This window comes from Pezoporus occidentalis, unplaced genomic scaffold (genome assembly GCF_034315485.1).
Source record: "Pezoporus occidentalis ecotype Australia unplaced genomic scaffold, CSIRO_AGI_Poc_V1 ctg83, whole genome shotgun sequence".
Classification (NCBI taxonomy): Eukaryota; Metazoa; Chordata; class Aves; order Psittaciformes; family Psittacidae; genus Pezoporus; species Pezoporus occidentalis.
Window position 1 is genome coordinate 2,753,605 of NW_026916192.1, and position 25,761 is coordinate 2,779,365.

At 38.9% G+C, this 25,761-nt stretch overlaps 2 protein-coding genes and 1 long non-coding RNA gene across 5 annotated transcripts in view; 1 reads left to right on the forward strand and 2 right to left on the reverse strand.

The window, feature by feature from the left end:
- Positions 1-778: 778 nt before the first annotated feature.
- On the reverse strand, positions 779-9,940 carry NELFCD (negative elongation factor complex member C/D). The gene is made up of 15 exons (XM_062604172.1): positions 9,860-9,940; positions 9,261-9,376; positions 8,969-9,078; positions 7,884-7,993; positions 7,454-7,561; positions 6,781-6,933; positions 5,897-6,027; positions 4,719-4,884; positions 3,917-4,051; positions 3,253-3,392; positions 2,438-2,552; positions 2,057-2,152; positions 1,720-1,860; positions 1,302-1,431; positions 779-915 (listed from the first exon to the last, which is right to left on the reverse strand). The coding sequence occupies exons 1-15, from the start codon at positions 9,923-9,925 to the stop codon at positions 881-883; spliced, it is 1,752 nt and encodes a 583-aa protein (XP_062460156.1). The 5' UTR covers positions 9,926-9,940; the 3' UTR covers positions 779-880.
- Positions 9,941-11,476: 1,536 nt separating this feature from the next.
- LOC134156269 (uncharacterized) lies at positions 11,477-12,442 on the forward strand. The gene is made up of 2 exons (XR_009961872.1): positions 11,477-11,689; positions 12,076-12,442. It is a non-coding gene; the product is annotated as an uncharacterized LOC134156269 (long non-coding RNA).
- Positions 12,443-16,672: 4,230 nt separating this feature from the next.
- GNAS (GNAS complex locus) overlaps positions 16,673-25,761 on the reverse strand; it is a 151,267-nt gene continuing 142,178 nt past the window's right edge. For all 3 annotated transcript variants that reach the window (XM_062604178.1, XM_062604179.1, XM_062604180.1), the window contains exons 6-12: positions 25,556-25,610; positions 24,656-24,729; positions 23,859-23,917; positions 22,781-22,901; positions 21,627-21,757; positions 21,071-21,138; positions 16,673-20,565 (exon numbers count right to left, since the gene is read on the reverse strand). In XM_062604178.1, coding sequence (XP_062460162.1) covers positions 20,419-20,565; positions 21,071-21,138; positions 21,627-21,757; positions 22,781-22,901; positions 23,859-23,917; positions 24,656-24,729; positions 25,556-25,610 — 655 coding nt within the window. In that variant the 3' untranslated portion in view covers positions 16,673-20,418. The remainder of the gene's footprint in view (positions 20,566-21,070; positions 21,139-21,626; positions 21,758-22,780; positions 22,902-23,858; positions 23,918-24,655; positions 24,730-25,555; positions 25,611-25,761) is intronic.

A 25,761-nucleotide genomic window follows, 5' to 3' on the forward strand; every position in this document is an offset into this window, starting at 1 on the left:
TAAAAAGAAAAAGTGGCCTTAATAAAACTTTGAGAGAAAGCTCTGGAAAAGAAAAACCCCTTTATTTAAAGGTAAATTATAATCTTGGGTGTATCCCTGCACTGTCTGGCATCTACCAGGACAGAGTAGAGATAAGTACAAAAAACAAGCCACAAGAAGCAATTATGACATTTCTGCACACATTCACGTTGCTGGACAGCAGTAGAATGGTAATGAAACTTACCAGTAACATTGAAGCATCTATTTAACAAAAAATAGATTCTGAAAGATAACGCACTCACATCTACGGTTCATCTGTTTGTTAATACAAAGCTAACCTGGATTGTTACAAACCCATAGCAGGAAATACATAGGATTTTTTTAGAACGCTAAATAATGCAAAGGTGAGAAAGAGCTAATCACACTAATTCCTTCTATACAACTTACAGCATCAAAGCCTAGAGCATTCAAGATCCAGTCTTCAGGGAACTATCTGCAAAGCATTTCCCCATTCTTCAGGTTTTGTATTTTACACAAAGAATCAGTGACAAATTCTCCAAGCAACCAAAATAACATTCTTTGAAATAAATGTTTTTCTCCTGCTATTCCCTTCAGAATATTCAGATTTCCACTGATGTGTGTAATAACAGAAAAACCTTCAGTATTATTCCATTTTCCAAAGTACATTAACAGACCTCTGATATGAAGCTCAAGGTCACCATGCAAGTCAATCAATCAAATGCCCTTCAGCCCTTTCTCCCTTGGTTTGGGTTTGTGGTTTTTTTTTGTTTGCTTTGAGGGGTTATTTTTGCTGCTTTGCTGCCCAGTTACAGAGCCTTTCTGGTGCAGAGTATGGTAAAGCAGTGATAGTGTGCTCTGTGTTCTTCGTGTTTTCCACTGCTTAGTTTATCATAATAAAGTTAGATTTGCAATGAGCTTAAAAGAGAAAAAGAAAAGAAAAAAAGCATTCAGTACACTAGTTTGAGTTATTTGTTTGCATGCAGACTTCTCAATTATGTAAATAGGATTTTAGGGCCTGGATGGATGTTTTTCTTTTAGGATTGGAATGTATCATATGTCAGACTACTTCCCTTAGTACAGTTCTAGTTCTCAAAAAGCAGTATTTGTCTCAAAGTTCCTCACTACTACCGAGAGATTCTTGATTAAAGGAAAATTGCTAAACACAGGCCCTTAAAAGGGAAATTATCTGTGAAAATATCTGGCAGGCATTCCTATTTTTAGCAATCCTCCTTCTAAACATTATTTGCAAGTTAGAACAAACAGAAAAGGAAGCAAGCATGCAAGGAATAAATATTACTTACCTATAAATTCAGTCACAGGGTCATGTTCACCTTCTGTTTTAATAGTGCCTGCAATACTTTCATTCTCCAAGATTGGAAGAAAAAGCTGTACAAAGTCCGAGGTATATGGAGGAGCAATCACATCAAGTACCTGAAGCAGCAGACAAAAATGGATTATTCTTACAGTTAGAGGGGTAGTAAGTGCAATATTTAATTCACAATACTAGCCTTGGAAGCATACAAGTAGCTGCACATAAAGCTTCTAATTACGTATTCTTCTGGTACTCTATCCGCTACCTTTCAGAAGTCAGCAGTCAGTAGGCCTCAGTCACATCCCAATGAATACTGATATTACATATATCACTCAGAATCTAATCTCGTATCTTGCTGATACTAAAGTTTATTTATATATGTTAGTAAATGCATTTTTGCTACTGACCTCTGTAACAAAGTATCTGATGAGAGAGATATCTGTATCTAGCTTCTCCAGGCATTTGCGGATATAGCTGACAACAGGAAGGACATATCCACGGCTGAGTAAGTGCACCATTCTATCCAAGAGAGTCTTCTTCAATTCCAGCTGATGGTATGAGGAGGTAAGAACCAACAGATTAGAACTTCTTCTCAAAAGCGTGCATTTTTTATTGCTCATTCTTACTGATTCTCTATCTGCTTTGTTAGATTTAAACCATGACTATATTCCTAAATTACACTCTTAAAACTGCTGTGACAGCAAAGCTATTATCTTGAATAAGCGTAACTAATATGATAATCACCTGCTCCATTACATCAAGCTGTGAATGCTCTGTTTCAAAGAGCTTGACAAGAAGTTGTAGAACTTGGGGATGAAGTAGCTGATGGCACGTACTGATCTGCAAACAAGACAGGAGAGTTAAATCCTCAGAACTTCAATTTTAAAACCAGTGCAGCAGTCTTTATTAGAAAGGTTTACACTGATGTTCATGCAGATGTAAACCCTTTCATTTCTTTCTTTAATGCCCAAGTTTTCCTGTCATAAATAATGCTCAGCTGACAAAACCAAGTAATTTACTCTGAACAGAGATTAATCTCTATGTTTAATGACTTACTGCAAATGTTATGCAGTGAACTGTCAAAACTGTTCTTACTCTCCAACAAGGCTTTATATACACTTTTACCTCATCCAATAATGCCAGATGAACTGGAGTGTGATCAGTCTGCAGCTGGAAGTATCGTGGTTCTGACACTGTCCAATCTACCCACTTTAATACACCCATTGCCACGACTGGGAACCTGCAAAGAAAAGAGATCGCTTTAGCACAGGAGCATAAAACAAAACAACCCAACAACAGAAAGACCCCAAAACAAAACTCCCTGTAAATTAAAAATTATAGAATCCTCTTTCAGTATATTCTAATGGTTGCTAGAATTACAGTTTAACTTACAGAACTCATAAAGTTGTGCTTGAGAAGTTGCCAGCACACCAAGTAGTTTTTCCACAAAAAGGGGGGGGAGGGGGAAATTATATAGCCTGGAGGAAAATTCTTGCTACGAAGACACTCCCTGCTAAGCACAAAATGCAAAACATAGGCAACAAAATTTATGTATACTCCTAGTTTGTTCCAGTTTATTCAGTAGCTATTTCATACTTTTAAGAGGAGAAAAAGAACACCGCAAAGACATCTACTGCTAGGAAAGTTTTACTGGGAAGACAAAGTAACCTGTCATCTTTTTCCAGTGGCAGAGAAAAGCGTGTTCTGTGACACAAGGATGACAAGTTGTCGGTGAAAGCCAGAACTTGTGTCCTCATGAGACTCATAACAGTCAGATGCACAATTCTGAAAGCTGCTTTCAGACCACATCTTCACATATTCTGCAATGAGGATGTTCTCAGAGTAGCCTACAAAAGCATTTCCCTTCAGCAGTACCCTAACCTCGCCTAAGAATACTTTCCTTCCAACAACTAAAGCTTGGGACCAGTATTTCTGCTCACCTGATGCACTGATAGAGAGTGCTCAGTTCTGCAACCAACTCTGACGCTCCTTTGTTCTCATTGCAACACAGATTGTGAACAGTTTCAATGGCTTTTGAAGTTGACTTCAGTTCATCCTTGTTTATACTGACTCTCTTATTCTGAAAAATTCCAAAGTTTGAATGCAAGAGTTGAGAATATCGAAGATAACTCTGGTTATTTAAGGAAAGGAACTGTGATTAGCCTGAGATGACATTATGTTTCTCAAAATTTAGATTCAAATCCAAGTTTCAGAAGAACTAATTATCAGTGAACTGAAGCACAAGGATGGTTGCTTTATTTAATTCCCTTTAGATTACCTTACCCACTTCATAGAATTGAATTCCACTTCCTCTGAAAAAGTACATACAGTCCAGTAATACAAAACTGCTACTGACTGGTAAACTCTGGGGGGAGGTGAGGGAAAAGAACACAAATACTCAGTGCACTCAGACTTTTATAGTACTATTTGGTCATCAGTATCTACATTTTATAGTCATTTCAGTTGAAGCCAGAAACATTTCCTATTAAAGTAAGTAAATCAAGCATAATACATTATCTTTAATTGAGCAACTTCACAACCATACATGTTCTTCAGCACAGCCAGGCCACTGCAAGTAGTACTATTCACAGAACTGAATATTACCTTCTTCCACATCTCTACTACACTAGCTGCATATGCCAGTATGTGAATATATTTATGTTTGTGATCCTGGTTGATCTTGGCACCTGGCTTAAACAATGACTGCATGAAGAGATCCAGAAAGGCAGGTACTCGAATCTGTGAAGGAAATTAATGTTTTATTAGAGCCTGAGAATTATAAGAGGTGACTAAAAATACAGGTTTTGCATCTGATATACCTTGCACAGAAAGAGATATAACGCATTGCCCCTTGAGAGTGGGTCAGAGAGTTTTATAAAGAGACCCAAACTTTTGACAGAAAGGAGGGGGGGGAAGTGGGAAAAAAGTTAAAAAGCAGGGTAGGAATAGAAAGAAAAAACAGATTTACAAACTACATTGCTAAAGTTTGCTACCAGAGCCCACATCAGAGGGAGCCAGTGAGAAGAGTGAAATGTCCATTTAAGTCTTCTTATAATAAATTGCAAACTGGGTGGGTTTTTTCATTATTTTTTTTATTAGTAGTAGCTAATTTATTCCTTGCCATCTTTATCTCCTAATTGAAAATCTCTTTAATTAATCTATGAAAAAAGACAAATTGGAATGATTAAAAAAAAAAAAAAGCCAAAACCCAAGCTATCAAGAAGCTAATGCAAAATAGAGTACAAGCAGTAGTTTCACATTTAGACATCAAAGTTATAGAGGGATGAGCCTGAGTACTAACTTCTATTTTGTGTTGCTACAACACTTAGCACAAATAAGCCTCATCTTTCTGACTGCTACTGTAGTAGAAGAATAGGTCAGAGGTTGTAAGAAGATAGCTACTGACCAGTTCCACTGGAGGTGGGTCCATGCTTGTAAACATTTTGAACAGGACAGTGATGTCTGCTGGATTCAGAGCTCCTTTGGACAACATAGCACCAAGAGCCTGACATGCTCGAGGATAGGAGGCTGCAGTACCCAATGCTAAAGTGATCTGACTGGCATCATGGCCTCTAGAAGAGCAAACATACACAGCAACTTATTTTCATAATTCACACATTTTCATTCTAGCCTCACTGAGTCAACAGGGCACATCTTATGGAATGTAATGACTTAAGGAAGAACCCCTTATCCTGGGTAATCACAGAAGAAAGATACATATTTTTTAATAGACAGAATCTTCAATTCTTTGCTCTTCTGATTTCAAGGCTCCTAGTACAGGACACTGAACTTTTCTGTTCTTTCGCAAATTAAAGCTTGGTACAGGAGCTGTTACGTTGCAGCTAAGAATTCTCCTTTTGCTGGTAAAAGGTGTCCTAAGTTCAGCTGTTCCGTAACAGTTTCATTTCTCCTTCTCAGTAGCTGGTGCAGTGCTGCATTTCAGCTACAGTCTCACAGCAATGCTGATAATACACCAATGTTTTGGCTGTTGCTAAGTAATGTTTACCCTGATCAAGGACTTTTCATTCTCTCATATGCTCTGCCAGGGGCACAGGACAGAGCAGAGACAGCACATCTGACCCAAATTGCCAAAGGGGTATTACGTACCACAGCACACCATGCCCAGTATATAAACTGAGGGGAGTTACCTGGAAAGGCCAGATCACTGCTGGGGTCAGACTGGGTATCAGTGAGTGGGTGGTACACAATACAGAGCAACTGTATTGTGCATTATTTGTGTTTATTTTGTTTCGGGCTTTTTTCCCCTTCCCTTTTTAGTTTTGTATTCTCTCCCCTTGTTATTTCTTTTATCATTATTAGTGGTAGTAATAGTGCTTTTGTATTATACCTTAATTACTGGACTGTTCTTCTGTCAACCAATGGGATTTACATTCTTTTGATTCTCCTCCCCATCCTTACAGGAAGGGGGGGGGGAAGAAAGGTGGAGGGGTGAGCAAGCAGCTGCACGGCTCTGAGTTACCAGCTGGGCTTAAACCACAACAAAAGGTAATCAAAGATGAGCAAAACACAACAATTTACAAATCCTGGTGACTTATATTTCACTTATATATAACTCCTACTTACTTCTCATGAGCATACCGCTGAACCTCCTGAGCAATCCGCCTGACAGCTGACCCTCCTTGCTCTTCTTGAGCCAATATGGACATCATAGATTGAGCAAAAAGGTAAGTGTGTTCTCCATGGCACACCATCTTCTGTTAGAGCACACATCAAAAATTTTATCAAACAACAGGGAACATGCAAGTATGCTGCTGGACTTACACTGCCACAATAGCAAAGATTTCAATGAAAACTACTAATCTAAAGAAAAGAAAATTAAAAAAAACAAACAAACCCCACAACAAAAAAAAAAACAACAAAGCAATCAAAACCCTACACAAAAAACTAACCACAATCCCCAAAACCCAACAGCCAAGAAAAATGTACAGAACAGCACAGTATCACTATGCACTGATGCCACGGAAGAAGAAATGGCTAAATTAAGAACTTTGTTTCTTAAATACCATGATTGAGAGGAACTTCTCTCCTAGGTACACTCAGTACTTTCTCTGCAATATTTAAAAAGAGAACTACAAAGGCATCCAAGTCATTATGCAATTTCACTACACAGAACGTAAGCTGAATTGATTCACATGGCAACTTTCACAGTGATGTGGATCATAAAAAGAATTATTTTCATTTCCCAGAGGACTGACTAGACTGATCTTTAGATCTTGTGTTAAATGTGGAAGACAATAGTTCTATATTCACCTTTTACAAACCATTTAATAAATATGAGAAATGTTACATAAGCTACCCAAGTAATTCTTGGCCACAAAATGATCAAAAAGCACAGATTTCTTTGGGTTATTTTTAAACTCATATATAACTTCCCTTCACAAGATTTCTGAAGACTCGATGTTAAACAAACAAACAACCCCCCCCCCCCCAAGTCCCAAAACACTTACAGCAAACTCAGGGAGGTTTTTTTCTAGGTTTTCTTCTCCTCCATCTAAAATTGTTGCCAGAGATGTACGCAGGACTCTGGAAAATACTTCTAGTTGCTGACAGGCTGTTGAAACACTGGTTATTTCCCCTTGATATCCAGCATCAGATATAAGCTATAAAACCAAAAACATCACAGAAAACTTGTATTATTTGCATTTATATTTCAGATATCCTAACAAGTCTAGAAGAACACACAGAATGGTAAGATTTGCCTCTGCATACACTTGGTGGAATTCATGTTTGTCTTTCACTACAGAAAAGGAAATAAAGAAAGATGTAGCAAAAAATGTAAATCATAATGACACAAAAATATATTTCAGAACACAGCAAGATAGAACATTCTTTCCCTGTCACAGGAACATACCAAGCTGACTGAAATGTCATACTGCACCAGAAATCCAGAATTCTCAGATAACACATCACAGGGAAAAAACAAACTGGGAAACTACACTTACTACTTGCAACCTGTAACACAATTCCTCCTATCAATGTGTCCTTGCACTGTTCTGACATTTGAATAAGCAGTATTAGCAGGAATACATAAAACATACAGGTAGGATCAGAGACGATATTTGATGCCAGAACAATCAGCCACTTATGGATATTCTCATTTATCAGACTTGAGTATAGTACCTTCACAGTAAAATTAAGCATTAAACAGTCAGGATGGGCTTCTGCCAACTTGTAGAAGAGATCTCTCCATGTAGTATGTGCTATCATTTGCTCAAGCCAGGCTGGAGTCTGAAAGATTAGAGCAATAAACAGAAATGTAAGAATTTCTAGTTGCCAAGGTCATTAAAAGCAAACCTTTTACCTTTCAGGGAGTCCTGCAAGTTGTTGTACAGAACTTTATTACAAAGGAGGATGCCTCTGAAGTTTCTACGTTCTCTAGGCCTCTAAAGACTTCAGTGAGACACAGCTGGTTTTCTGAAACCAGTTGTTTCTTTATCAAGGAGCTCTGAAGATATGACTTTCCTTCCCCCACTGTCCACTACTCCATCAGACGAAGGTAAATGTATAGGATTCACTCATGTAGAGACAGCAACACAGATACAATGCACACCTCTCCTTCCTCTGTAAAGATGGAATCTGCTTTCCGAGGGTCAAAATGCTTAATAAGTAAGCTCTTTAAATGGTTTTCTACAGTCTCCTGAACTTGCAGTGGCTCAACACCTGTACAGAAGGAAGAAAAACCCTTAGCAGATGCAATCCAATCAAACATGGCAGCAACACCTTAAGTATTTCAACAAGAACAGAAACTACTCATAAATTTATCAACACAGAGAGGAGCGCCATCAGTTCTACTGTCAAGCCACACTGATACAGACAGATTCAGGTCCTTGATCTTTTTTCCTAAATGCAGACTGTTTAGGATCACAGGCAGGTCACACTAGTCCTTCTCTCTTGCTCTCTTCATCAGTCATGCAACCAGCTATGTCAGTCATTTCACAAGACTGTTACTGGGCATGACACCAAAATGCACATATCTTAAACACAAAAGCGATCAAAAGGATGGTGCACAACCCACCTTATACAGACTAAAGCCCACCCTTTCAGTATGTTTGCTACCAGTACCTTTGATAGTATACAATAAAAGAATACACAAAGTTGCAGTAAGCAGTTCTACGATTCCAAGATCAGGGCATAATAATTCTGCTAATTTGTAAATGAAAGTTTATACTAGGCTGCTGAAGAATTCAAAAGCAGACGGTAATACAGAATTCTTAAGAAAATACAGGCATCTGTATGACAGCTTTCCACCTAACCATTCATCTACTGAAAGCTATAGTAACTAGCAAGAGGGTAGTTGTTCAGTTATTTATATTGTACTCCTAGAAACAATGAAATATTGGTAAGACCATCTACACAACAGTACCTGTAACTGTAAAAATAAAATATAGTTTATGGAGCTGCTTGAACTGTATTACCCTTTATCATAGTTTGTGAGCATTTCAAAGTGTTTCTCAACAGATTATTTATTCTCTGTATAGAATAAGCGTATTATAAAGAATTTAGTCATACACGCATACAGGATGTCAAGTTCACAATAATCCACTTCTTGAGTATGATCAAATTTGCCACCGATTCAAATATTTCTGACAGAATGAAGACCCAAATTATAGTGTATCAATCACTTATCAATCATACCTGTCTGAATGAGCCACTCTGCCAGCAAATTTACAGTCTGTGCCACTGCAGTGTAGTTTTCAGAGAGGAGCTGGATAACGTTCTCTGGAGAACCTCCTGCTTGGAAATACCTGATGAAAGGATTACAAAAGAACTAGTTGAGTGTCATATTAAAAATCAAACCCAACTGAACTCTAAATAAAGGAAAAACAATAGCATTATTTATGAGCTTTCACACAAACTTCCATACAAAGTGACCACACCACTGTAACACACACAACGTGCATTTTAACACATATAAGGCTACACTCACCTCTTTAACGTGTTAAATATAGACGGCTCCATTATATAGTCAGGGGTTGAAAATTTCTTCAGGCATTCTTGCTGGACTTCGGCATCATCTTCCCCCTCCCCATCCTCATCGTCTTGCTGTTTGCAAGCACAGGCAAGTCAGGCACCTCTCTTGTCCTGTTTCCCCCTATAATCCCATCTTTAGACTACTTTTGCCCACAGAAACTCACACACCTCGGCTCACCCTAGGAAGCGACCTCCTCCACACAAAACCAAGACTTTCCAACAGAGAAGGCACAAAACCAACCAGTTGTTTTCCTCCTTTATAACGCTCTCAAGCCCCAGGCCCCAACACAGGAGACTTCCCCACCAGCCTCTACACTCAGCGCTCATCACCTCAGGTCTGATCCCCGCACGCGGCTCCCCCCACCCGCAGAGCGAGAATGCCCGGGAGCTCCTCTGGAACCTACTCGACGCCCCAAAAAGTCCCCGCTTTCCAGAGCGGCCCCGGAGGTGAGCGCTCCCCCTCACAGGCCGCTCCAGGCCCGACACCGAGCTGCCGACTCCCGCAGGGCGGGCAACCCAAGGCGCGCCGCCTCAAAGACGCCCGCAAACGCTCACCGTCCCTCCGTCTGCCTCGTTCCCCCACTCTGCCGCGCTCCCTTCGAAGTAATCAGCGTCCTCCATGGCTCCTCCCGCCCCGGGCCGAAAGAGCCGCAGCGACTCCCGGAACCAGGCCGCCACCGCCCCGCGGGGAGGAGCGTCGCGGAATGGCGGGCGCCGGGAGGGCGGAGCCGCCGCCACCGCAGGGCCGGGCGGGGCGGAACGGAGGAGGAGGAGGAGGAGGAGAAGGGTGGGATGCGGCCAGCGGCAGCAGCCGGAGGGGCGCAGCGGGGCTTCCTGTGCCGCAGAGCGTGTCCCGGCCCGGCGGGGCTGACAGGAGCCGGCGGCGCGGCCGTTACCGCAGAGCTCAGCGCTGCCGGCGGTGAGGCCCTTGGCTGATGAATGACGGCTGAAAGCCGCCGTGAAGGACTGCCGGTGAACGTGGAACACGGAGTGTGAAAGCGGTGGCGGTGGTTCTGGATGCAGCTGAGTCACGTTGTTTTCCTTGCGCTTCCTGGAGCATGAAGAGGATATTGAACAGCAGCAGCAAGTTGATAGTAGTGATCAAATGTTATGGTGGAATTAAAAAAAAACCCTATCAAATAGGAAAAAAAGAACAGGAAAGGTAACTTTGGTAGAATGGAAGTGGGAAGATTATTTGGGTTTGATTCTAGTGGTAAAGTTTTGTGACCAAGCACTGGTGTAACTCTGTGTACCCAAAACTTGCTGGAGAATAGCATTAAATAACATTACTGCCTTTTTTCATTGCAAACAATTTGGGGGGGGGTGGGGAGACGGGACATTACTTTTAGCTTAAGACAAAATCCTGAAGACTTTAATGTGAAAAAAACATCTTAATAAACCAACTGTACTCCCTATAAATAACACTAGTGGCGTTAGTTACCCATTTCATTTCTGGACAGAAGAGTGTGCTATGTGAGCCCATCTCTCTATTCCTGAGGCTCTTAGGAAGTCTGTAACCATACAGGGCAGATTATTTCTGTTCCCCTATGCGTGCAGGTAGATCCCCAAAGCAGTAGTTGTGCTAACCTCAAGACCTTAGTACAGACCATCCTGGGGGTGCTGCAGAGTCCCAGAGGAGATGGGTTCAGCTCTGGTGCTGACTGAAGGCAAGGGGCCAAGAGGGCACCCAGCAACACAAGGACCTAAAAAGTTACAGATGGATTAAGAAGGGATAAGTCTAAAGCGAAAACTGATCATACAATCTGACCCTGGGCAAGGAGACAGGCATTACCAAAATGGAGACCATGTGAGAGAAACAGAGTCCCTTTGTCTCTCTTGAGATCCACTCCTGTTCCCCAATTGTATGAATGTAACTGTAAGAAAGGGGAGGGTGAGGGATGTTCTGGGATTTGGAGGGCAGCTAACAGCATTGCTGATTAATTATTTAAGAAGTCCTTTATTCTCATTCAGTTTCTAACTGAAAAACAGTAAAAAGAAATTACATATTCTTCCATGCAGTCCATGAAATTGCATGGTAGGAAAAGCCAAAAAGCCCTGTTCAGAAATAAGCTGTCGTAGGTATGGTCACTGTCTTAGTTAAAGGGCTTACTGTATTCAAGATTTCAGCATAGAAAATACAGACAACCCCCTGAACTGCAGCAGAGCGCAAGTTGTGCTGTTGTGTGCTGCCCTGCAGTGGTGAAGCAACCCTTCCTGAAACATTTCTTCAGCATTTTTGTGAGCCCAGGGTAATGTTCTTTTTGCTCTGTCAACAGAAAGGAAAAGTTTCAGAACAGAAGGCAAGACTGAAACAGAGGCACAACAGACACATTCTCTACCTGTGCTAATGATTGCTCAATTGCCTGCAGTCCAGAAGGCAGTCAGGTAACATTTCAATGCTTATGGAAGCACTGGCCGTTTTTTAAGAGGAAAGAACTGGAGTGGAGTGACAGGCTGAGGCTGGAGGCCAATGGAAATATCCTTGACAAAAAGGTTTTGATGATTTCCATCGCCTAGATGTGAGAAAACAATAGTGTACTCGGAAGAGACACTGAGATTAACCAGTCAGATTATTTTCCTAAGAAATATTTTTAAACTTAAATCAGAACATATTTTTAAAATATTTTAAAATAGTAGAAGGTATTTTCCCAAGAAAATACTGGACCTAAATTCAATATAAAACTGTAAGTTCTTTTGTCTTTACATATGTGTATCTCTTATTTTGATTGCAGTAACAGATTTTGGGTTTGGGTTTTTTTTTAATATATAAGGAAAGAACAACACTGAAAGCATTTACTTTCAACTTTCCTTGAGGAGAAAACTAGGAACCTGTAACAGAGCCAGACATTTGATGAATAACCCTTTGCAGAAGAACTGTAATATCCAAGCTCTCCCCGCTTCAGGTCAATAAACAAAAGGCAATGTCAGATCAAACCCAACAGTTTCAACGTATCATTTAAACTGTGATGAAAAACTAAATATATCAGAAATTGATTTTGCAAACTAAACTTCTACAACTTTGAATGGATACAATGTTGGTGTCTTCTTGGGTTTATCTGTCTTCTCAAATATGGATTTTTTTTTTTTTTTACAAAGTTTCAGTAAAATCTTTGTAAATAAAAGCACTTAGATTTGCACGAATGTCCCTGAAATAGCTCATTATCCAGCAAATGACTGCAAGTTTTTCCCTACATGCGTATTTGACTACAGTTTGTGTGTAAAATATTCTTGATTCTTCAATTATCATTGAAGGAGATTTTTGATGAGCGTATTAAAGATAAAATTTTGAGGCCAATAAATGTAACATGAAGGCCAGCCCAAGTCTCTGCTGCATGCTTTGGAGGACCAGTAAAGGCATCCTGGAAAGTAGATGCGTGAAGAAGAGCCAGATCTACAGAAATGTGGAACAGAAATTAAGGTTGGTTTCATAAAGGAGTAAAGAATAAGTATCAAATGCTCAAGTTTCAATTCCACCCACCTACCAAAATTTGTTGCTTCATTTTTGAGAACATTTCTTAACAACTGCTTCAAGTTTTCCTACCTAAAGAAGGGCTCAATACAGCTGTTGACCCAACTTCACGTGGTTCCTTCCAGGAATTAAAGAAAAATTTCAAACAGAAGAGCCGACTTCAACAAAACTGTTTTCCTTTTATTTCATGCCTTTTTTTAGTAATACCCACCCTGACATTCTCTGTATGCTAACTATCTCTGCTCCTCTCCCTCTACAAATTCTTTTAGCATCAGTTTTGTATTTTGTAATCATTAGCCCTTTACCAATCAGCCAATACATTGAACTAGAGAGAAGGCTGCTAACTTTTGAGTAGGAAATTACAGCAGCATCAAGTTAGGCTAACGAGTTTTGGCTGAAGAATTCTTCCTTCTCAAGCAGAACCTCAAGAGTAAGCATTTTCGTTTGAGATTTGCAGCTACTGGTAACAGTTATTCCAGACATTAAACACCATGATACTTTCCCAGGTAATTGAGAAGCATTCTGAGACAAAACAAGGTGGGTTTTAGGCTGCCAGCATAATGTCATTCTAGGCTCCTTCAAACACCAGCTTCAAAGTTGGAATTGTATTCACATACTGTGGATTGCTTGAAAGCATAGCCTCACAATGCCACAAGTACTTTTCAAAGATGAACAAGTGGAAACTTTTCTTGCTTCAAAGCAAATTTCCATTGATTTGCATAATGATCATTGAACTTAGGCTTCACTGAAGTGCCTCCCAGTTTTATAATGTATGTAGTAAGTGCATTTTTTGTGGTTCCTTAGTTGGAGATATCCTGGACTTTTAGGTAATTTTTCTGTCCTTGAAAATTTATATAAGGATCCTGAACTGGGTCACTTACCTGGGAAATGAAGAATTTCCCCTGTAAATGTATTTCTCAGTGTCCAAGGTGATGGATTTAGGACTTTTGTTTACCTAGCTTTCCCTAATTCCTCTGAACTTTCAGCAAGGTGGTCTTCTTTCACAGCTGCTCTGTTCTCTCTGATCAACCATATATGTTTTCAGAGTGTGTGGACTGGGGGATGAGGACATGACAAACCTGAAGCCAAAGGTAGCAGGTTTTGGGCCATAATGTTGGAAAGAACAATTGCTTGTAAGCTCCCTGGTTTTAAAACACAAATAAGGTGAAACAAGTGCTGTTGCTCATGGCAGCACTGGACTTCAACTGTCTTACATAGATGGACCTTTGTAGCCCAGCAGAGTTTTGTCCTGTGGGAAACGGAACTCAACGTTAGCACGAAAAAGTTCATGAAATCTGTTACTTCATTTTGGGTGTTGTGCCTTCAAGCAAAAAGAGAGCAGAGATTAAAAATGCTGAGGTACATAAGAATCATCACACACACACTTCAGGAAGGACATGCTGTCTCTTATAGCTCTAGCTTAAAACAAGTTTAAAATACCTTTCATTAATGCTTTCAGGTCTTACTATTTGGTTCTACCGCCCAACCTCTTCATTTCCCTTTTTTATGGAAGCTCTTCTGATCCAAACTGATAATGAAGTGAAAAAGGACTAGAACAGGCTCCCTTTCCAAGCAGCTTTAGTCACAAGCTTGCCGTGGCAATTCATAACCCTTACAGAGCAGCTCCTTTCCCTTCCCAATCTCTGTTGGATCACTAGCATGTTCATTGCAAGAATGACGCAATTCCAAAGTCTTATCAAATACCAGAAAACTACAAATAGAAACACTGTACTTCACTATTAATAATTCACATAAAATTCACAGCATAAAAACATTAGTCTGTGTAACAGAAGAGCAGAACTGAGAGATTTCCCAACATTACTACCACTGTCCTAAGCTTGTTCTTCCTCCAGACTTTAGTATATTAAAAAAACAAAAAGGAAAGCATTAGCCAACTCATTTAATAAAACAACTGGGTAAATTAAAGAGATACATTCACATTTTAATTTTGAATTTGCTTACATTTGTCTACTGGCACCCCAGCCTTAGAAAGCATGTTATGTTACATAAAAAACCCTAATGTCAGCATCTTCTCCCTCAAAAATGTACCATTCTCTGTATTTGGGACAATATCTAGAGGCTTTATTTTGTCCTGTCATTAAGATTTTTCAGGCAGACTTCCTAAGTGAAAAGAATTAGGAAAACCTGTAAATTCTGGTTTGGTGGTGTGGGGTTGTTTTTGTTGTTTTTCTTAAAATTATCTAGCGCGTATTTGGTCAGTTACCCCTTGCTGCAGAGGTATCAGTGAGCACTTGCTGTCGTTAACCTAAAGAACTCCCTATTTTTTTTTCCACAGAACCACGCTATACTTATAGGACCCAAAAGTTAGACAAAACCCCTACCTTATTATTTTTGTTTAATGCAGAAAGAATTTAGTTTCCCTTCCCACCTCCCAGGCTACTTTTCCAAGTAGACCTGTGCTTTAAACTGCACCCATTTTGCTCAACTCAGTCCATTAAAAGTAGACGGGGTTAAAAGACGTTTTAACTTTTAATAGAATTGGGGTTGAAAACAATTATGAAGCCAGTACTTGTGGCTGAAGTTTTGGCACTCTCTGCAATATAGCAGAAATACTCTAAAGCAGTTTACTACCTCGTAACTGAAACACACCCACTCACAGTATTTAAGCAAACTGGTTACAACCAGGATTAAAATAGGTTCGCTCTTGGAATTTCTGTCTCAGCAGTCATCAGAGAGGTTTTTCAATGTAACAGCTTTCATCAGCAGAGGTTCAGAAATCCCTTTTGTAGCTTATTTTCGTTTGCAAAGACACTTCAAAGGTTGTCATAGAACAAAGACTTTTTCCCAATGGATGGATTTTCAGGAATACCAAGCTGAGGAAGAAGGGTACAGTTTTGGGACTGGACTGCAAACAGATGTTTGCTTGTAAATAATTTGATTTCTATACAAACTCAACATGTATTTTAAGGATGATGACCTGTTCTTGTGTGAGATTTCCTCTGATGGTAATCTATGGCCCATATCCTGTTTCTTACAGTCAGCAGGAATTTTATCATCTTCTTCCATGGAAGAGGTCTTTTGAGTGCCAGCATTGTTAGAAATACACATAGCATACTAGATACAGGTGGGTAAAGAAGAGAACTTACTCTCTTCCAGAATAAGTTACTAATTTTATAACTTAAAACAACTTTATCAATCCTAGACATTTGTATAGCACCAACCACCAACAGTATTATCACTAAGGCACTGGACTGGTACTCGGCTGTCATGTGTCTACCTCCAAATCTGTGGTCAGTTTCCCATGTAATCACATTTATATCTTTTGTTTTTCCTGGTACATGATTTTTGACATTGCAAACTAGGATATAAAGACAAAACATTCCACATCATTTACAGGAATATCGCGCCATGACTAATTACAAGGTGCTCAGATTCTAAAGTGATGAACATTAATATTTCTGTGCATAGATTTACTGCTGTAAGAAAATTATCCTGCAGGTATCAATTATGTGCAACACACTGGACCAGAATGAGCTTCAGTTCGTCTGGAGTTACTGACATACTCCAAGTTAAATCCTATCCTTGATGCCACAATTCAAAATAGTTTTTATAGATAAATGAAGATAAGCCCTCAGGGCTCTTGTCTCTGACACCTGACCCAGCATGCTTTCATATGCTTTAGCATCAAAGTCTGCTCCAGCCAACTTAACAGAGCTCCAGCTTCAGCCTCTATGAGAGCAGGTTTTGATGCTTTCAGAGGCAGCTGAATCTTTTTTTTAGTCTGTAGTGGCTTTACTTCTCCACATGATTAAAAACCCACAACCCTTCAGGAGCTATCACTGTTCCGCTGTACCACACTGGCTGCCGAGTATGTTTACTAATGTAAAAACTGCTACAAGTTCTTGGGTTGAAATAAGTTACTGCAAATGCACAGTAGCTGATTTTTAAACCACAACATCTCTACAATTTATTATTATTTTTACAAAATACCCAAAGTGATCAGACCATATTGTAGGTTACTGGCTTGTCAAAGGTTATGTTTTAAAATCAAAACCATTTCTGACTTACAGAAGTGCCAAAAACAATCTTGAACCAGGTTTGTTTGTTGGTTTTGTTGTTAAGTTTTTGTTTTGCTTTTTTAAACCAACCCCCATCCAACAAAACAGTTGTATAACTTAAAACAGAAACAAGAGTTTGTGTTGGAAACGGTTTAAAAACCAACCCACCAAATTCATGCTTGAGCAGAAGCCTTGTACGGCAAAGATTTAGCTTGGGGCAATTTAGTGCCAAGATATAGACCCTCTATGGGTTTACAATGGAAATACTGACACAACCTCAACTATAGTGATGCAAATGTGCCCTAAAACACTGTATTTGCTTTTATTAATAAAAGTGGTAGTGTTTACATTTGCAGGTATCTTACACTTCAGCATCACGATGAATACTGAGTAGAATGAGTTAAGTTTTGGCTGTAAGGTCAGAAGTTTCCAAACAGATGAATGAGACAGATGTGAAAGTCCTCAATCATGAAAACAAGAAGTTCAAATAAATAAATAAAACAAAACTAGGAAATATGGGTAAGCATTAGGTTGGAATGGTTCAATTAACTGCAAATTATGGCCACTAAATTATAGACAGAAGAAAACACAGTTACTTATTAAATAGCAAGCATTAAAGCTTTATGGTTTTGTATTAAAAAAAAAAAAAGCTGTTAAAAATAAGACTTGCATTTACCAGGCCACCAAACTGCATGGACTAATAAAGAGACTAACAAAGGCAATACTGAGACATTAAGACACACACACTCCGTACTTGTGCAACTCAACCATATTCAAAACAATTGCCTTTTCCCTCATTTAAGGAAAAAAAAAAAAAGCATCCCCTAAACATTTCTGTTCATATAAAGCTGTAGGTCTCTTTACACTGCTCCTGGCTCACACAGCTCACTGCAGTATGGATTCTTCTCGCTATCAGAGGAAGAAGCTTATGTTTTCATTCCTGTTTTTTAAATGGAGGTGCTTTGTTTCTCTCAGCTGAGAGGACATTCCTCACAGCACTGCAGGCTTTCCCACTTACAAATGTGGTGTTTACACCAACTCCTCTGAGGCTTAAAAAGATAAGGGTTGGCACTAAATTAAAGATTTTGGCTCCCGTAACTAAAATTAAGGCTCACAATGAATTTCCTTTCCCCTACACGTGTCCCAGTTTTACCCAGTGGAAACACCAGCCCTTACCCTACAGGCACTGGATACATTCTTAAATTGTAGGGGGCTATTTTCTGTCATGTTCTCCTACAGGTCTGCGAAGTTCATGTGGCAACTGCCTAAACCTGTGAACAGGAAAGATCCTTTTTGAAAGATGAGTAGCAACCGCAGCTAGATTTTTTTTAGATGATTTAGTATCATTACCACCAGTAATCTGAATTGAGAGAGGTGGGACAGGAACTCCATCATGTCCCTGCTCTTTTAGTGACAAGGGACCAGGTGATTCATTTTAATTCAAAGTTTAGCCACAAAAGCAACAAAACCTCACAATTAGAAACAGTTGCAGTTCTTAGTATTAAAAAGGCATCTGATACCTGAAACATATCTAGCTGCACAGATATCACTGACCACAACCTCACTTTAATTTAAACTGGACCTCTTCCCCAAAAAGGAAGTTCACACAGTCTCTTGGGGGGAGGGAAGCTAGTGTGAAAGGCAGAGAGGCAACTATTTTGGTGGTTTTGTTTTGCTTCTTTTGTTTTCCTTTTAAAGTCACTGCAGTTAAGATCCAGATCAGTTTAGGGGTGAAAATGAAGGAGGAACAGGGGTGTTTTGAGTAATATAGGCTAACACTGTTCTAGATGTGTTATTACAGCTGTAATTTCTGACTGTACAAATTGTACACGTAGGTTTAGACACATGAAAAAGTAACACACTCACAGAGACATAAAACACCTAGGTATAAAATATAAAGCAGTGTAGTAGTTACTAAAATTACATGCTCTCTTATTGCTACAGTGATTTTTGCTCTTTTTCTTTTTACTGTACCACATGTTGTTCTAAGCATATAATTTGCATAAATTATTCAAGTTTAAGAAAAATCCACACATCTTGACTTTAAGCTACTTATATAGTTAATATAAAACAAAAAGGTTCTAAAGTATCTCTTTATTAAAAGAGAAATAAAAATGTCACTTGAAACTGGAATTCAGTGGCCAAATCCAAGGGCAGTGCACACCTTGTCATGCCAGTAGCAGTCAGCTCACACAGTGTGAGCAGAGGTTGCTGGGGTACATGGCCCAGCCTAGAGATGGTCACCAGACCTGCATGATGCCCTATGTGTCTGTTATTGTTCTGGTTTTGTCTTTAGTAAAAAAAAAAAAAAAAAAAAAAAAGGACTATGAATGACCAAAGACTAACATTTATAATTTGTAGCAAATTTTGGTTTATGTAGAAACAAGCCATGGTTTGCATTTGGATAGAGATTTAAATGAATTAAAGCTAAAAATTAAAAAGCATGATGCTGCAACATCTGGTCACTTGTTGAAGACCTCACTTTTAAAGTGGTTAAGTTTGCACAATTTGTATTTTTTTCTTTTTTTTTTTTTCCTTTTTTTTTCCTTTTTTTTTTTAACTAAACGGTATTTTTCCTTCTTTTATAAACCAGAAAAACTAAACTACAGATAAATTTTCCCTACCTTGAGCTAATGCTGCAGATAGGGTTGACAAAGCTGTACAGCGCAATCAAACATACTTACATCTTAGCTCATTGTACAGGTACAGCCATAATCAAGGCACAAAGATCTTCTACAAGTTATTTTCAATAAAGTTGTACAAAATAATACATTTTACAGTCTGTACAAGAATAATAATCCAGCAGTAAAATAAAAAATGAGGGGAGGGAAGAAGAAAAAGAAGGGAAAAACTGTGAGGACTACAGTCCAGCTAATGATTTTTATAGCAGACGGGATCATCAGTGGACAAACTGAAAACAGTGGGTGGTTAACTCTTTCTGCAATCACAGGCCATACGCAGTTCAATTCATAAATGTCCATGGTTGTCCTTAGACCACCAAGACTGGTTTTAAAAATACCCTTGTGAAAGGTAGCAGTTGGTTTTTGCACTGTCTAGATCTGTTGTAGAATTGTCAGTATTTCCGTTCAAAGCCACATTACAGTCAGAGAATCAAACTCAAGTGTCTGTCTTCAAACTTGGTCTGTGACTTGGCACCTTCTTTAGTCTGATGCAGTGAATGATACAAAGTGGAGATCAAGGGTTACATGATTATGCCCACAACAGTGCTAAATTACCTATTTTTCTCTCCCCAATTTTTGTTTTACATTTCAAATTTTTATCACCAATTCTCTCAGGTGCTCCACATTCAGGGCTTTTCATTAATTAGTTTTTATTTCCTTTTTTTAATTATTTTTTTTTCCTTTTTTGTTAATAACAGTGTTAGGGAATCCTCATGGAAATGGCCTTTTAAGTGTTAGGGGCCATCTCAAACTGTCCGAGGGGTACAGAAGCAAGCTTAGAAGTGCTGCTATTGTCCAGCAAGGAGAAAAAGTTGAGGGATGCAAATCAATGGGAGATTCAAACAGTTCTCTTCCACCCTATGTGGGCAAGGGTGGGTTTTTTCTTTTTTTTTTTTTTTTTAATAAGGAATAAGGAGTCCAAAACACAGAAAAAAGTGCTCTCCATCACAACAACTCGTATTGGCGAAGGTGCATGCGCTGAATAATGTCCCGACAGTCATTGAAAACCCTCCGGATGTTCTCTGTATCCACTGCACATGTGAAGTGAGGATAGCAATAGTGCCTTCCATCTCCACTTGCTGTGCTGATTCTCTGTTAAAAGAAGAGAGAGATATTGGGTTAAAATAAAACTGACTGGGGAAAACTCCCATCTTCTCAAAACTCAGGTGAATTCATTAAGCTGAATATACTCAATATGTATGCGGATTGCATTTTCAAAGGGTGCAACTAAGGGCCAAAATGCCCACAATTTTTCATTCTCTCACCTAAAACATCAAATTTAAAATTATCAGAATTATATGTTGAGAAGGTCACTGCACACCAGAGAATTTCAGGACTGACCGAGAACTTGAATTGGCCGGATTCACTCATCATTCTATTTAGGGCTTATTAATTCTCACAATTCTTTTGCTATTTAATTATTAATGTACAAAGAGCAGCTAACAAAGAGCAGTAAAACTCTTAAATGTGTTTTATGCAGTGTGGATGTTAAATCTAAACACCAAAAGTGGCAGCATTTTGCAACAGTAGAAGGTGTGTAAGACCTTATATTTGAGAAGAATCATGTAAGAAATACTGAAAGAAAGGAAATACTTACAAGAAACTCATCTCTAATAAAATACTTGGCCCTTGTAACTCTGGGATCCTCACCAGGCTCTGGTGTTGCTGATTAATAATAAAATAAGTATCTCATTAAAACAGATGTTTTTTGGTGATAGCACCTAAAAATCATAACTCGTTCTGTTTTCTGCTCACATACAATAGAAATATCATTTGCAAAACTGACCATGAGACAATCCATAAAATGTTATTCAAAACAGCAAGATTTCAGAACAAAGGCATATTATGGTGGCCATAGGACAAGGCATTCGGCAGGTGAGAGAAATGACCACAGGTATGAGCAGGGGGAGTCCAGAGGATGCATTAGTGACAAGCTGTACTGTGGTCTACGCCAGTCAAGTAACAGGATTTTGGCATGATGATTAATATATTAAATGTATAAAAGTCAGGATTCTCTCATTATTAATACCTAAAATTTAACATTAGTTTGGCTGAAAGACAATGACGATTATATCTATTTAGGAGTTTTCAAACTCTTAGCTGAAAAACATTACAAATGTGATGAACAAGGAAACTGCCAATAAAAATCTTACCATCATCTGGTGTAGTGTAGCGAGCAAATTCTGGAAAGTAGTCTTCAATTTTAGATTTCCCTGCCAAAACTTTCTCTGCTAGCAAATCCTGTTTATTCAGGAAAAGAATTACTGAAATGGTCCGTAGCCACCTGTAGAAAATGGAAACAAAACACTCTGAGAAGGCATAGGTAGGATCACATTGCAAAAAGAAACTTAATTCAGTTTTGGAGACAACGGTTGTATGACACACTATAATAATTCTCAAAGGTTCCTTTTATATCTGAATCCCTGTGGTGTAATTCCAGGTGTACATACCCTCTAACGTGGGCAATGGAAGTTGCCCACTTCCTGCTGCTGATCCAAACACATTGAATTTTTAGTGTGCTACTCTATCAGTGCTTTAATTACAGCCTCAATATGGCAACTACCAATTTGTAACTCTCCAGAGTTTTCTTCAATCAGGTGAGTCTATCAGCCATTAATGTAACAGGGAGGCAGCTGTGACTGAACCTGAGCTCTAACTGCGCTGTGAAAAGCACATAACAGAGGCTGCGTTGTGGCTGTGGGCTAACTCTGGTGGGTAGCAAAGCACCACACAGCAGCTCACCTTCCCCCTCAGCAGGACAGAGGAAGAGGAGAGGAAGAATAAAGCAAGAATATTGGGGGTCAAGATAAAAAATATAATAATAATTGTTTAATAAGTGAAGGATAAGTAGAAGAGAGAACAAAGGAAACCAAATCAAACCAAGGATGCAAAGGCAATCGCTCACCACCTCCTGTGGGTCAACCAATGCCCAGCAAGGTGGGTAACCCTCCTGAACCCCCTTGTTACCCTTTGATTGCCAAGCACGATGTTACATGGTACAGAATACCTCTTTGATTTGCTTGGGTCATCTGCCTGTTCCCAACCTACTGCACATCCCCGGTCTATCACTGAGCAGGGGCAGAGTGAGAAACTGAGGCGGCCTTGAAGCTCTGCAAACACTGTTGAGTGACAGCTACAACACTAGTGTGCTACCAGTACTGTTCCAGTCCAAATCTAAACCACAGCACCCTATGCACTGCCACAAAGAGTATTAACTCTATCCTAACCAGTACACAAGTCTTGATTATTGTATATGACAGGATTACTAATTTATTTGATACAAACAATGGAACTTCAATTCACAGACCTGTTGTTCCAGATACTCTTGAAGAGGTTTAGTGCTTCTTGAAGCCGATTGGTCTGATTGTCCTCTCGTATAACCATGTTGTAGCTACTGCTCGCCACCACAAATATGATAGCAGTCACATCTGAATCGAGAAATACCCATCAGTTATTTCTTCAGAAGAAATATCCAGGAATCCCAAAGTTCAGTAAAAAGCAGCCAGATTTTCAGCTTCATGAGAAGAACAGGCTGAAATGCTATTACTGACAGCACTGCAAGCACCAGAAATACAAAAAGAAACTGCAGAAACCATTAAAGACAGGAGAAGCAGGCCACAGAACAGGAGCTGACAGGATGGCAGGAAATGTAGAAAGGAAAGGAACAGAAGCAAGAGAGAGAAACTGAAGAAAGCTAAGAGAGAAGTTTAAAGAAGGTTTAAAAGTTGTAAAATCTAGAAAGCAACTCTAAGCTATCGAGAAAGGACAGGGAGGCCCTTGCGGGAAGACATCAGAACAAACAGCACGTTTGATCTGTGTGAATAGTAATAATAATAGATTACTGTGTATTCATGGTTTATCATTCTAGTTCTCCTACACTGTACTATTCTGGCTTAGAGACCCTATCTCTTTCCTGGGAGATATTCCCATATCACAGAATCCAGATCTCTGGTTCTGTATGGCTGTGCTGCTCCAGACCCCTTATGGTGACTTCCAAGCTCATCTCAGACAGCATCAGCAGAAGAGATGAGTCGGATCATGAGGGAATGGGAAGAGGAAGGAGCAGAGGTAAATCCCAAACAAATCTGTTATTAACGGCACAGAAGAAAATACTGCACAGTAGTTTCACACATATGTAAAGTATTCAGGTGATACTGTGACAATGACCGTAGCAAAAGACGATGAATTCTAAGTTGCATTCTATTCTGTAAGATCTCATTTCTACAAAAAGACGAGACTTTTAGCATAGCTTCAGAGTTTGTCCAGACAACAAAGACAAAAATATTTTCACCAGCTTTCACTTTCACACAGTGAGAAAATGAAGATTGGGAATTCAAATTTTGCAGAGAATTATTTTATAAAACAAACACAAATTCTAATCATACCATTAAAACACTGGATCCATTTTCGGCGTTCATCTCGTTGCCCTCCAACATCGAACATACTAAGAAAGAAAAACTCAGTCAGAACACATTGTGTGTTTGGATCTTCTTCCCCCTCAAATGCAAACAGAAATTTTAGGACTTCCATGTCATAGAAGCTAAAAGGAATCAAGGATTATGAGATCCTGAACAGGTTAACAGTCCCCCAGCTTGCTCACCCAGAGTGTTCCTCACAACACATACTTATGTTTACTTTCACCAACACATACACCTGAAGTAAGAAACTCTTGTCCACGTACACTGCAGATTCGTTTTCACCCTTAAAATCTAAGACATTAAATAAGGTCCTACAAAAAAATCATTTGCTGGAACAAGTATTACAGATCTACAGTCAATGAAACCAGACTAAAACTCATCAGTTTTTATTCAGGTCAAGCAATCCTTCTAAGCTGGGACAGTAAAGAGAACATGCATTTTCTGTTTACTTGGATTTGTACAAAGATTTCGGTCAAATACGTTACTATACACACCAGCAATGAATCAAACACTCATGCATTAGTAAAAACAGATGTAAAACATTTTGTTCTTTGATATCTGAAATAAAAGCAGAAGATTGCACATCAATTTGCATTTCTTTTGAAAGCCAAAGAACTAAATTAAAAAAACCCATAAATTACTTGCTCCCTATTAAACATCCACTTGAGAAATACAGAAATCTCAATGACTATATGGGAGACTGTCCCCTGATTTACCCTGGCACTGTCTGCATTGTAGTAAAAGGAAAAAAAAGGAATACTTACTGAAAATTTACTTTATCCACCTGAAACTTCGTTTCAAAAATTCCTGACGTCAGAACTCTGCATCTGAGAAGATCCTAGGGAAAAAAGGGAAAGTCACTGATTCGACACAGACAAAACTGATGCTTGGTTTGAAGTTTTGTAACTGAAGATTAGTTGCTCCAAATTTCATTTATAATAAACTGTATTTCTGATATCTTTTTTTTTAAAATAGTGGAATTATCTCCACGACAAGAAAGCCTCATTTATGAGAACCCTCTGCTTTTTAAAGGGTGAATGATTAATTTATTCTTGAACAACTTAGGATACAAACTGCTCTCTCCTCACCAATACTGTCTGTGAAAGTTCTGGGACATGAATGGTTTTTGGTTCTTTATCCTGTGAAAATACACTACATGCTTAACTGCATTATTTATGGGCAGAAAGTTAGGAATATACATGTGGGTTTGGATTAGGGATTTGATCCTAAAAAGATCCTCAGATTACCTGTAACCAAATGAAAACTACAACTTCTACTCTGATAAAAATTAAGTTTTTCTAACAAGGTTATTTATACAAAATCTGGTGTCAGTGGGAGCCAGTGGGGCTGAGAAGATCCCAACCAACTTTGCATCATACAAAGTTCATGATGGTTATTCAGCAAGGAACAAAACATTATAAATTACTCCTGCAAATGGATATTTGAGTTTCAGTCACAGAAGCATGATGGGAGTCTTGAATCTAGGCACATTTTCATTTAATAAACATGATCTCCATCCAAATGATACTGTAATTTTTACTGGAATACTAAATAGGCACAGTACATGGTAGTACCTGTATTAGTACCACAAATGGCAATTAGAAAATCTGTATGATCCTCAAAGACAGATAAGTTGTGTAACTTCTTAATGAAACTTTCCTTACCTGGTCAGACGGTGTATACTCATTTTGTTTGACTATGTCAATCTTGTCTAGGAAACTAGGGAAAGGAAAGAAAGGGTCACTTTTAATTCTCAAAATAGACAACGTTTTAGTAGCTGACAGCTTCCCAGATAAGATTTGTTGTATTTTAATGCATCAGATTCACAAAATGCTAACATACTGAAACTGCTCAACAGTCAAGCACTGGT

What these genes read in the sequence shown, in the direction of transcription:
- NELFCD (XM_062604172.1), bottom strand. Translation starts at nt 9,925, where the DNA reads ATGGAGGACGCTGATTACTTCGAAGGGAGCGCGGCAGAGTGGGGGAAC. An exon ending in AAAACCTCCCTGAGTTTGCT is followed by an intron (nt 6,028 to 6,780) that starts GTAAGTGTTTTG and finishes GTGCTCTAACAG; the next exon opens with AAGATGGTGTGCCATGGAGA. An exon ending in TCAGATACTTTGTTACAGAG is followed by an intron (nt 1,432 to 1,719) that starts GTCAGTAGCAAA and finishes CTGCTGCTTCAG; the next exon opens with GTACTTGATGTGATTGCTCC.